Source organism: Stegodyphus dumicola, chromosome 5 (assembly GCF_044657685.1).
Source record: "Stegodyphus dumicola isolate Sdum_Otavi_A_Nest chromosome 5, ASM4465768v1".
NCBI lineage: Eukaryota > Metazoa > Arthropoda > Arachnida > Araneae > Eresidae > Stegodyphus > Stegodyphus dumicola.
In genome coordinates this window covers 211,028,823-211,042,990 of record NC_140772.1, presented here as the reverse complement: position 1 = coordinate 211,042,990, position 14,168 = coordinate 211,028,823, and the positions used below count along the sequence as shown (strand labels likewise).

The 14,168-nt window shown below is 38.4% G+C and overlaps 1 protein-coding gene across 1 annotated transcript in view; it reads left to right on the top strand.

The window, feature by feature from the left end:
• LOC118197675 (serine/threonine-protein kinase 32B-like) overlaps window positions 1–14,168 on the top strand; it is a 79,471-nt gene that overhangs the window by 52,926 nt on the left and 12,377 nt on the right. Inside the window, exon 8 of the mRNA XM_035369208.2 lies at window positions 10,814–10,917. Within this exon, the coding sequence (XP_035225099.1) occupies window positions 10,814–10,917 (104 nt within the window). The remainder of the gene's footprint in view (window positions 1–10,813; window positions 10,918–14,168) is intronic.

Below are 14,168 nucleotides of genomic sequence, written 5' to 3'. Positions count from 1 at the left end.
ATATATAATATTAATAATATTTTCTCATATCGCTAACATATGTAAGTTTTTCGAAAAGCCACTTTACAAAATCTGCAGTTTATAAACTCATATATAGGTTGTAACTGATTACACTAACAGCATTTCATTTTGAAAGCTAAAACAAACCCATCAGTTTTTTTCCTCGTAATCAACTACTAAGTTTCGTTGGTTATGAAAATGGAGGTCTGTGTATTTAAAATACAGTTGATATATGTTTATTATTTTTATTTAAAGTTAAGTTCCTATTTAAGTTATAATGCTCGATATAAAAATTTGCTGTAAGCAGTCAGCATTACTTTCTCAGAAATGCGATGAGATTGAGTTTACCTGTTACGTTTTATTGAGCAAACATTAAATATTACTCATTTAGAAACTGATAGGTGAGTCAGTAAACACTGTAAACCTATTAAGCGAAATTTGCTTTGTGCCATATAATGCAAAAGATCTACTACTTCTTATTCTACAGTTGTTGAAAAATATAGAGCAAATTAGCTGGACAGATATCCCCAGGGCTTTCACAATTCATTATAATTATCTCACAGGCTATCTTTAGACTTCAAAACCACTCAGAACTTTTGTTTGTATGAAATACTGCTCATGATTACAACGTTTAATTAATAGGTATGACAGCATGCTCAAGAATTACGTATTCCTGTCGCATTTACAATGAATGAAACAACGAAATCTTTCAGAAGGATACCGAATACAATTTTATCAGTCGTTAAACGTTAGCAAACGAAGCTCTAGATATTACTTAGATCAAGATTTTCCTTTTTTAACTTTTAATGCTATTGTTAGCATCATCATATAGATGTATCAATGTCAACTCAGTTCATGCGTCACACGCGGCCCTTGATATCTTCCCGCAGCAAGAATGCTTTCAAATTAGTACCAGCACGAAATCACATTCAGAATTTGTTGAAAATGTTAATAATACTACAGCAATCGACTTCAGCATGTTTATCGCTTCACATAAGCGACCAAGTAGTCTCATAATACATTTTAAGCTTTAAAATTTAGAAGTACCTCAGGAAAAATGTGTATTCAAAAGGCGTTTTAAATTTCTTTTATGTGGTGTGATGTGAGGGGTGTAGCCTGGTCGTCCTGGTAGACTTTACGTCGCCCTATCGTCTTTTTATGAGCTGCGCTAGAGCAACCAGAAACAACAACAGCCGCAACTGAACCCAAAAAAAAAAAGTTAGAAAACACTGTAAGGTATTTCTCCCACCTTCCTAGCGTGCCTTCGTGGTGTAGTGGTTCTGCACACTGGGCCGGTATTCCAGAGGTCTGTGGTTCGATTCCCGGCGAAGGCGTTGCTCATTTTTCATCTCTCCGGCTTAGAGATCTGCGCATGTCAGCGGCCATATTGGTTGTGGTTTTGTGTGCTCCGTTAAAAGTGCTAAAATCTTGGTAATTATACCACTTGTGTTTGTGAAAATGTGATTCTTCCATGGATTACTAGTTCCGGTTGCGATATTTGTGGTGTTTCTCTGCGAAGAAGGGAAATCTCCGAGGATAGGAAGACTTTTAAAATTGTTGCTGTCCGCCGCCCTCATTTGCATATCCTGAGTAAGCATTGTCTCTCAAGGCTTTTATATACTGTGCTAATAACTTTTGAGTACAAAATAGGATTTTATATCTGTTTCTCTACCTATTTTTTGAAAATTGTGATTTTGGTACATGTATGAAAAATGTTATATGCATTTGTAATTCTGAGTAAGCGTTAGGCTTAGTGTGGCGGATATATGTTGACACCACGGATTTGGTGCACCATCTGAAGAAGTCTGTCTGCCCGCCGAGAAGGTGATATCGAAAACCTTGGTGCACCGAATTTTGAAATCTTTCTGCCAGTTGGTCGATTTGTTTAATTTCCGTCAGATAATTCAAATTTCTGCTTAAAAAATTATTTTGGAACCATTTAAAACACAAAGTGAGATGGTTCGTCCAAAAAATAAAGAGCCTAAGGGGCAACGCCCCGACAATGAGACGCAGTCGGCCAGTGCTCCAATAATAGATAAGACACAGAAACAGAGCAGTACACGACAGCTAGACGTTGATATAACTTTGGTAGATGCCAGTACAGAGTATCAAGAGGCTTCAGAGTGCTATACTAATCTAATTGGATATTTAAATAGAGACGACATTTCCACAAAAGCAAACAAAAAGATACGAGGTTTCTTTGACCATATGTTAAGAATAGTCTCGAAGCAGAGTTACAAAATTGCCAATTTGGAAGGACAAATTGAACAAACTAAGAATATAGAGACATACATCTAAGGAATAGTCGCCACTCAAAAGCTGTCTTTTGCAGAAGTTGCAAGATCTCGACGGCCATCCAGAAGTAGTTCTAGATCTAGACGATCACAATCAAGATCACGGCAAGAGACAGAGCATGTATTACTAGTCTATCCTAAGACTGAGGGTAGTACATCCGACGAGGTAAAGGAGAAGCTGGTGAAGTACATAGATCCAGGAAAACTCAAAGTAGGCGTCAAGAATATAAAGAGAATCAACAAAGGAGGGCTCCTAGTAGAAGTTACGAAAAAGGAAGAACTGGCAATACTTGAAGAGGCCATAAATGAAAATCGGAAGCTGAAGGACGTAGTGGAGACGAAACATCCACAAAAAAGAAACCCCAGAATAATAGTCTACAATGTCAACGAGAACATTAATAAAGACGAGATAGTAAACTTCATTAAAATACAGAACACCGACCTAGCAGAAAGTGAAATAGAGATTCTGTTCGCCATGAAGGCCCGCTTTGGACAGCACTGGGTTCTATCTATAGACCCAGTAGCTTTCAAGATCCTTATGAAAACGAAGAAGTTGAACATACAATGGTCAAGATATAACGTAAGGGAGTTTATAAAGGTTTCGCAATGTGTCAAATGCCTTGGGTATAACCACTCAGCAAAATATTGCAAGAAAGATAAAGTCTGTGCCGGATGTGGCTCCACACACCACGAGAAGACCAACTGTGACCAAAAAGCAGTCAGCTGTGTCAACTGCACAAAGGTGAATAAACGATATAATACAGGCCTCGATGCCCAACATGATAGCCGAGATAAGAAATGCCCATGCTACCTAAAAGAGCTCGAAAGATTAAAACAACGAACAAATTATGGATAGTATCCAAATAATCCAGATTAATCTTAAGCACTCCAGGAGTGCAACAGAAAACTTAAAGATAAATTTTGAACAAAACGACAAACTCAAAGTAGCATGTATCCAGGAACCGTACACAGTACAGAACAAACTGTACGGATTCCCCACAAAATATAGGAAGTTCTACTCTCGAACAGACGCAATAACTGCAGTTATTATAGCGGACTCAAATCTCCCAGTTCTGGAACTTTTAAGCTCTCCGGAGATTATAGCGCTTGCAATAGGCAGTGACTCAAGATTTATACTAATCACGGTATACTGTCCTCCATCGCGAGATATTGCACCAATCCTGACAACCCTAGAAAGGTTTATGCAGGACAATAACAACATGACTACAATAATTACCGGAGATTTCAATGCCAAAAGTCCCCTATGGGGCTCACATAATACGGACACACGAGGCCTCAAAGTATGCGAATTCATTGCCAGCACTGGACTATCGATAGTCAATGAAATAGGGGATACGCCAACCTTCGCAGGAGTAAGTGGTAACAGCTGGATTGACCTCACACTTATCATAAGTAGAGACAGAATCCGGATCGATAATTGGAAGGTAACGGACGAAGCAAACAATAGCGATCATAATAATATCTATTTTGACGTCTCCAGCATTCATTACCCAACATGGAGAAGATCGAAAATCAATGTACGACATACCGACTGGCTAAGTTTCAAAAGGTATATCTCAAAATCTTTAGCAGACCCTAGAAATCTGACAACTATCGAAGAAATTGATAAATATGTAAGAGAAGTTACCACTAGTCTTCACGAGATCTATCAAAGAACAGTTCTCTCACATAACTCGAAACCAAGATCGCGCACCTGTCCATGGTGGACAAAAGATCTCACTATTCTCAGGAAAAAGGTCAGAGCAACAAGGAAAAGATTCCAAAAAACAACTGGAGAGGAAAGGACCCATAACAGGCTGCTTTACCAGAGGGTACGTGCACAGTACCGGCAAAAGATGTATAAAGAAAAGAAAAAAGCATGGGACATGACATGGAACAAAATCACTGTTAGCTCTCCGTTCGGAACATACTTCGATCTAGCTAAAGGGAAGAGCATGGATCCATTACAGATAGGTTCAGTTCAAAAAGAAGATGGCACAATGACGAGCACAATTGAGGATACAATTAGAGAAATCATGAGGTTCCATTTTCCAGAAGACGACCCCAACGAGGACTCTACATACCATGCAGATATTCGTTCCCAATCAACCGAGATTCCAAACTCGGAAGACGATCAGCCGTTCACACTCGAAGAAATGCAACGTACGATAAACTCAACACGCCGAGGTAAAGCTCCTGGGCTGGATGGCCTCACGATTGAAACCATTGAAGAGCTTAGGCTCGCGGACGACAAACAAATTCTAGCACTCTTTAACAAGTGCCTTGAATTAGGTTATTTTCCAAAGGAATGGAAAAACGCAGAGCTAGTATTGTTCCAGAAAGAGGGAAAACCAAAGTCCATGCCCAGTTCTTACAGACCTATCTGCTTACTCTCAGCGTGGGGCAAGGTCCTTGACAAGATGCTTACGCAGAGATTAACGTATTACCTGGTCAAAAACAAACTACTAAACCCCGCCCAATTCGGGTTTACTAAAGGGCGGAGCACCACCGACGCCCTCAACTGTGTTCAAGACATCATCTTAAATAACAGACAAAATAACCTCCATACGTGTATAATATCGCTTGACGTAGCTTCCGCATTCAATAAACTATGGTGGTCAGCGCTCAAAACAAAACTAAAAGACCTGCGATGTCCAAAGAATCTTTACCAACTGATCGCAAGCTACCTCACAGAACGTCAAGTGACCTACAAAAGAGACGGCTTAAATATCACGATGAATTACCACAAAGGAGCCCCACAGGGGCTCTAATATCGGACTCATCTTGTGGAACATAATTGCAGACTCAGCGCTGAACATCAACTTTGGAGACAATGCCAAGATACAAGCTTACGCCGACGATATTATACTCATAATAGACGGAGGCAATAGGACAACAATAGAGCGTAAAGCAGACGCAGCACTCAAATTGCTTGCAAAATGGAGTCAAGACAACAAACTGTGTTTCAGTATTGAAAAGACACAGATGATAGTCTTTCCAAAAAGTTCAAAAATAGACGCGAATCCACCACGCATAAAGTGGGAAGGGCATCCATTGCGACGCCAGAATACCATTAAATACCTCGGATTCACGCTTGATAAGAAGCTCACGTGGGTATCACATCTTACGGAAGTCCGAGATAAGACGCATCGAATCATCAATAAACTAAACAGGATAATCACAGACAAGTGGGCCAAAAGGGGCGCCTGTTAAAACATCTATACCTTAATGCAATTGAACGCATGATCCTCTACGGCTGCCCAGTCTGGATGAATGGCACAGCAAGATTATGCCAAAAACTACATCAAATACAGCGAGTAATCCTGTTAAAAATCACCAGTGCGTATAGCACCACATCAACCGCAGCACTTCAGGTCTTAGCTGGCACGCTCCCACTCGACCTAAAAGCAGAATTAGAAAGATCAATCTATCGACTTCTACATTACAAAGAGGACCTTCACACTAAAAAAGATTTACATCTATCATATGCCAGCATAGAAAGCTTCCAAGATTCCCCTAACTTACACCCAGGAGATCTACCCATCCTTTCCTGGTGCAAATCGCCACCCTCAGGACAACAAAGAGAGATTTTTTCTGACGGTTCAAAAATTTCAGGACGAGTAGGGGCAGCGTTCACGGTCTTTTCGAACAATGAAGAAATTTATCAAGCACAATTCCGTCTAAGCGATCATGCTTCAGTCTTCCAAGCCGAGTCCCTAGCACTCAAAGAAGCAGCACTATGGTTAGGTACACAACCAGCAGCTCACACTTCATTCTTCACAGATAGCATGAGCGTTCTGAATGCGCTGAATTCCTTTCCTCCAAAACATCCGCACACGGCAGCACTTAGAGAGATCTTCTTGACGTTAGGCTCTTCCATACCTTTAAAGATCAACTGGATAAAAGGACATACCGGGCAGAAAGGCAACGAACGAGCGGATGAACTAGCTAAGACTGCAGCTCTCAAACCAGAAATTGACAAGGAAGTTCCGCTTTCCGCAGAAGTTGCAAAAAGGCTCCTCAAGACAGCATTTCAAGAGACATGGGCATCACGATGGCAGGAAGAAGAGACAGGAAGATTTACTTACAACATCTTCCCAATACCTTCTCTCAAGAGGCTGAAATGCAACCGACTCTTCCTCCAAGCCTGTACCAACCACGGGAAATTCCCAGCGTATTACAGACGTTTCCTCAGACGGGACGTCAACTGTTCTTGCGGTTTTCGCGGGGAAGACGCGGACGCACTTCATTACCTGCTCTCCTGCCCTCTGACAGAGCACCTTCGACAGCAGTTCTTTCCTTCCGACTACATCACATATCCTGTGAATAGACTGTTCACGGACTATTACTGCAACAAGGGCATCTTAGAGATAATGAAGCAAGTGAATGAAAATAATTATATCCAAGAAACTACAGATTAAAGTAAAATGTAGAAAGGCGGCCTAACCGTCAGATTGCTAGCAATGAATAGGATAACTTCCTAACCCTGTAGTGCCATTAACTCAGTTTGGCGGAACAGGTTAAGTAAAGTGACCATATCTCTCCGGCTTCCAAAAAATCTCTAATGACTCTAAAAGTGGCGCCCGAATTAAAAGGGTTGTGGATGATGACTCTTCACACCCAGTAATTGGCGACTGGGTCCCCTAAAACCCCAGTCGCCCTTTAAAAGGGGGAGTATATAAGATATTTCTCCCGCCTTCCTAGCGCGCCTTCGTGGTGTAGTGGTCAGCACACTGGGCCGGTATTCCAGAGGTCCGTGTTTCGATTCCCGGCGAAGGCGTTGCTAATTTTTCACAGAAAAATCATAAAATACAGCCGGAATGTATGTAGGGTTCCTCACTGTGTAATTCTAAGTTACTGTTGTAAGTGAAGAATCTTAAGAACTGATAAACGAATAATCGCTTGAGTTCGTGTGACAGGAAACAACAAGATAGCAAGGTAAAATAACCCTTTATTATTCCAACTAAAGTTTAACAAATCTCCGTCTTGGAGTGTACAATAAAGCCGATACTCGGGCTTGAACTTAAGAGACTAAGAATTAAACTGATCTTAACTAAAGAGATATAGCCGAAGCTATCAAAATTCTAACAGACTTGGTCCCTTAACGTTAATTGACTGCGAAGCTATCAAGGGGCCTAAAGTACGTCTTCATCATAAAGTACGTATCAAGGGGCCTAAAGCGTAATAATAGTTTACGAGAGAGTAGCCTAAAAAGACGGACGCTTGCTATCCAGAATGTCTAGTATCTCTCTCACTAAGACCGAAGAACTTCGCGGTTAAATACCGCTCTTCCTCATTATGTATTCAGACGTGATTGTAGAACTACTTTCTAACCGGAAGTGGTAAGTTGAAGTTAAGAATCGGTAGGAAAGGAAATTTAACTCAAAATTTAACTATTAATAAAATAATATATAATAAATTCCCTATATAAATATATAATATATAATAAATTCGATAATAAATTCCCTCTTTACGGCGAAGATTGAACTCTCATGCGACTCCTTCATACAGTGGATGGACAAAAATATGGAAACACCTTGTCAAATGCATGTTTGAAAAGAAAAATTGATTTTAATGAAATATGTAGGTGGCGCTGGCATTTTTGACTACTGACGCCACCTATACAACTTCGTAAATGTGCTAAACAGTTCAGTTGTTGTCGGAGTACTGTTATGTGAGGTTGTCATTGCATTATGTCCGAATTAACAGACTTCGAACGTGGGCAAATTGTTGGAGCATGTATTACGGCACGTAGTTAACACCCCTTTTGGACGAGCCTATGTGTTTTGGCAGAATGATAACCAAGATTGCATTTTACCACGGTCGAAGATATTAGTCTGTGTTTCGCGCTCTTTCAACTAGCTACTTACTGTCGCTTGTGAAAATTGTATTCAGAGTTTAAGCAAACTTACGCGTTTGTCCCCAAAGAAAATGCCGCAAGACGACAGGGATTAGAAAAAAAAAAAAAAAAAAAATCACCCTAAAAAGCGAACGACAAACGAGAACAAGGCATGAGCGTGACTGGCCTAACACGCACATATAATCAGTCCACATCAAAGATTTGCACTATTCTCAGAAACAAGCGTAAAATTAAGGAAATGGATATTTCAAAAGGGTGTGTCAAGAATTTATACGCAACGGCCACGTATTTTCGAAAACGTTGAAAAACTGTTTTTCATATGGATCAACGAGAAGCTACATGCAAGAATGATGCACTACTTATTGAAGTAATTTATTAAGGCGGGCAAATTTTCGTGAAATTTCGACAATTCTAGATTAGATATCGTCAATCCAGAAAACAAAATCATAACTATTCTCTTAATCTTCCTTAATGATTGTCTATTTGACACCAATTAAAAAAATTGCTAAGATTTTCGATTAGTTGTCGTCACAAACAGCACTATATTGGACTCTTTTGCGGTGGATTAAATTACCGGGAATACGTACAAACAACTATTGCTTTTTATGAAAACTCTATACCAATGATAGAGGTCAGTAACAAAATTCAATGAACTGTAAGGATAACAAACCAGTATCTAAAGTAAATACATATCTTGATTTGTATCTTACCTTATTCATCCTTCCTAAATAAGTATTCTATATCGCGGACTTCAGATAGATTCCAGAGTTGAGTTATCAGATCAGACAGTTTTAAAAGCATTAAAATAAAAGCTCAGTACAAAATATTCTTTCAGCGTCTAAGATCAAGTATTACTTTTCATATTATCCTACGTGATATTTGAGAATCATATGTTTGGATTCGTCTACACTATATCAGTTCCTATTCCATCGAATTATTTATTTTGCCACTGGTTGTTCGATCCGAGTTCAAATCCTGCTGAACTACAAGGGATGATCCCCAAAAAAATATTTACAAGGCAAATGAAAAAGTATTTATTAACAATTGAAACAAGATACAAATGGAAATCAAGAGACACATCTCGCCTTTACTATTCCACATAGTCGCCAAACCTGTTTAGGCATTTGTCAGAACGTTCGACCAACTTGTTTATCCCGTCTTGGTAGTAATCAGGGCCCTGCTCACTGAGCCATTTCTCTGCAGCTGTTTTCACTGCATCGTCTGAGGTGAACCGTGTTCCAGATAAGTATCGCTTCAACGCCGGAAAAATGAAATAGTCACTTGGAGCCAAATCGGGGCTGTATGGGGGGGGTGATTCCAGACCTCCCACTTGAACCTTTGCAGCAATTCCTGAGTCTGGCGAGCTGTATAGGGCCTGGCTTGTCATGCAGAAGAATGACGCCTTTGCTCAGTAATCCAGGCCGTTTGCGTCGGATGGCTTTACGCAATTTCGTTAAGGTCGCACAATAACGATTGGCCTTAATGGTATGGCCACGCTCCAAATACTCGATTAGGATAACACCAGTCGTATCCCAGAAAACAGTTGCCAGCACTTTACCGGCAGAGGGTGTGACCTTAAACTTCTTCCTCGTCGGTGATCCAGCGTGTTTCCACTCCATCGTGGCTCTTTTGGATGTGGGGGTGAAGTGACGAAGCCATGTTTCATCACGGTAACGATGCGACCAATGAAGTGTTGGCCGTCTGAATGGTATCGCTGAAGAAATGTGAGGCTGCACATCATTCGAGTGGCCTTGTGCTCCGCGGACAACGCACGTGGAACCCAGCGGGCACAAACTTTGGAATATCGCAACTCATTGGTTACGATACGCTGAACGTTACCATAACTCAGGTCCAACTCTGAGGCAGTCTCACGCACGGTTGCTCGTCGATCCCTTTGGATGATTTCTTCAACACGTGCCGTGTTGATATCCGTCCTTGAAGAACTTGGACGGCCGCTCGCTTCCATATTGAGGTTTTCCACATGCTCCCTGCCCGCTTGATAAGAACGACACAATTTCGCTACCTGTTGTCTACTTATTGCTTTGTCCTAGTATACCTCAACGATTTGTCTGTGAATTTCGGATGCGGCCACATTCTTGGCCCATAAGAGTCGAATTACGGCTCGCACCTCTATGCGAGACCACTTTTCTAGACATTACTGTCGCTCTTAAATGTCTGCGTACTGATGCTACTTAAACTACGTACTGATACTCGTAGAACCGTTGTAGGACAACTAGCGCCATCTGTCAACCACCCTGGGTGGAAATATTCGCTCCACAATTATTACCTTTCAAATGCTTCTGCTTCTGCTTTTTTTTTTTTTTTTTTTTTTTTGATTAACCTATGTATTTGGATGACAGGGTAATTCAGTCGTTTTCCCCCATGCGTAATGTAAATATGAGATCTACTTAAAAAGACATATATGAGACTGACTTATAAAGGCTTGCATAAAGGCATGTTTATCCTTAAGCAGACACTCCTCCTGTTCTTTACTGTTTTGAACGAACAAATGAAATTAGTTTCGGATTATTTGGCCATCAGTACTACATTGGAGTTGTTTAATACCAAATTCAGCACTTGTGTAGAACAAATTAGTTATTTCAAATACAGTGGTAAAATTAATAAAGAATGTTATCTGATTAAAGGATTACTCATTTAGCTCCTGAAGTTTATCGATGTCTTCTGGACTTGGGCCCTGGATATTCATTTCCAGCAGATTGGTGGTCTTTAGGAATATGTGGGTACGAGATGTTAAGCGGAAAGGTAAGGAAATGCATTTTTTTCTTTGAAATCCTTATCAAAATTAAATGAGCTTGGTCTTGTTCGCATTACTTTGGAGTATCTTAAAATATACTTATTGAAATTTTTTTAACTATGACTTTCTCATTGTTGATGCCCTCTTAAACTCTTAAATCAGAAAATACTTTTTTTTTTTTTTTTTTTTTTTTTTTATTTACAAAATTTCACTTTTTGTTAAATTAAAATTATCATAAAAGCAGTTTTCTTAAAAAATAAATTTTCACTGTTACCTAAGCAAAAGAAAGTAAAATGCGGCAATCGAATGATTTCTAATATAAAAATCTGATGCATTTAATCTGTGAAAACTGTGGTAGTAATGAGACAATGAAATTCCGCACTGAATATCGAATTTTAAATACCAACTTAAAGCACATGTATTCTGCATGACATGATAAAATATTACATTTCCTTCTTTCCTTTTCTTTGTACGGAAAATTTTGGTACATTTGACATTCAATTTTTCGGTTTTATATGAATTATAATGTCTTAAATGAAAATTTAATTGAACTTTTTTCGGTTTTTGATCTCAAATGGAACAGGAGAACGAAACGCGTTTTCGAAAATATTAACCTGGTGTTTTTAGTAAAAGGAGATTAATTTTTTAATTTGTACATTTTCTCTTTCGCATTATTATTTCTCGAGTTGGTTCTAATATGAATTCTTGTTTTAATTTGTTTCGATATTGTGTAAAAACTCTAATACACGGTTGCAATTATTCATATTCTTGAGGAATTGCCTTGCTTTTATTCCAATTTAATATTAACTTTAAATGCTCTAAGTCTATATATACTTGTATATATATATATATACACAAAAACTGACACCCACACATATGCCTTTTTATAAATTTTTAGGATTTAAATATTCATTGAAATTATATATTATACATTTATTATATATTCATAGATTTTGATACTTGCTCTTGATTTACATATGCTCGCAGAATTTAAATGATATTGTAGATTAGTTCGCAGCAATATTAATGATTTATTTGTCATTCAATTTCATTTAAAATTTAATTAACTTTAAATTTTCTTTTTACAAATAGAGAATGTTTGTTAAATGGAATATATATATATATATATATATGTATGTATAATGAAATATAATATATATAATATTTTTATAATTTATTCCATATTCAGTTTGGAATAAACCACATGCAAAAACCTAAAAACCAAAAATAAAGTGGCAAACTGCAAGGAAAGAGGCAAATCATGTCAGAACAAAAAATGAAAAAAAAAAAAAAAAATTCACTTCTTTCGCTGCATCATTCTCGGGGGGCAGCATGCAACGAAAGAAGTAGATGAATATATACAAAAAGATAAAAAATAATGAATAACACCAACCCTCCTGATGACGCATCAACACCTGATGACAATGCAGAGAAAGATATAATTCCTTATTTTATTTTTGGTTTTGGCATATGGTTTACTCCCAAATTAATATGGGTTGAATTATAAATGCATTATTTATTTTAATTTATTTTCATTACGTATTGCCATCACTTGTGTTGCTTTCAGTTCTCAAATGAATTAGGTTTTGAACTGCTTTATTACTTTATATTATATAGAGAGAAAGCGAAAAACTGTTTGAACTTCCAACTGCACAATAATGGCCTTTAGTATCAGTGGAAGTAGTTTGATTTTCATGCTTTTCGTAGCATGTAAGAAGAATTTCTCCTACTTCTGTAAGTAAGTGACGCCAGCTTTGGAAAGAGTCTAACCTGCTTTGTCGAATGAAAAAGCTTAATCTGCTTTATTTTGTTCTTCGGAAGAACTGTATCGAAACATTCAAACATTAAATATGCATATGATGACGAAATATCTGTCCGCGCTTCTTCAGAGTTTCAGTAATGTAACCACTTCAAGGTGATAACAAATCAGTGACCGACAAAACACATTCTGTCAAACTATCCTCTGAAGTTACGGATGTCAACATTACACATTCAATAATTGTTATGAAAAGCTATTGACATGGAGCCATAAGGAAGAAAAGATCAGATTTTTTTCAAAAAACACTAGTTTTACTCCAAGCATTGCTCGGCTGCTTGTTACTGCTGTGGCAATGTCCTGCATATTACCTATATTGACTGGCATGTGATTTATGACCACTTTCAGCGTCAAAAAGGAAACTGCGCGAAAAGAGGGTCTTTTTCAGAAAATGAAATGAAAAATGTCACGCAGTACTAAAAAGAGTAAATCACAAAATTCTTCATTTTAGGTTTCAAAAACGTTTGAAATGTGTAATTAAATTCAAAGTCTTCATATTTGGAAAAGGGAAAAATACAGGGCTCCTGCAATGTTACCTGTTTCTGAACGAGGAAATCCGTATCTTCACTGAAACTTTTTAGTTCAGCCTAAGTATTTCAGTCATTTACACTCTTGTTTGTGAAAGCTGTAATACCATGAAGGAAGTGAAATTTATAGTAAACGCTAAACAGGTTTTGTTATGTAAATGAATATAACTTCAGAACGATAGTGCAAAAGTGGATTGAGTTAACTACCTCTAAACTCTTGTGATGGTCGTATAACTAAAGCGCTGCAGGGCAACGTTAAAAGAAGTATTTCGTTGTCTGTCAATAGCAAAGGTTTTTGAAGAAGCACTATGCCTCTTAGAGAAGGACTTAAAATATGAATATGTTTGATCGTTTGGACTGAAAGAATGATTGAGCTGTGGGGCGGAAGATTTTCCTATCTTGAAATCGCCGCTGTTATGAGGCACAATACCTCCTCAGTGATGAGCGTGAGAAACCGAAGAGAACTGGGCAAGTCCAAAATCTATCAGTGAACTCCGAAATATTACTTCAGTACGGTATGACAGACACCTCATCCGCATGTTAGTTATGCACAGTGTCGTTTTATCTTGACAGTTAGCAACTGTTAGAACAGTGCTGTAAATGTGCCATTACCAGCTTCAACAATTCTTCAGTATTCAGAACATTCTGAGTAGGTGTATGCATTCCTTTGTACAGGACTCACTTGACGCTTGTGGTTAGAATGAGATCATTAACACAGCCACTGATGTGACATTTGGCAACTGATCGATTTTTGCGATGAATTTTGCTTCAGATTGGAATACAACGATGGTCGAGTACGCTTTAGATACTATAGCGGTAAGCATGATCTTCTGAGATGCCTAGTGTCATATTGAACGATAATGATCTGGGACGTCATTGAGTAAGATGGGTCATCTCGAACACTAAAAACTGTAGG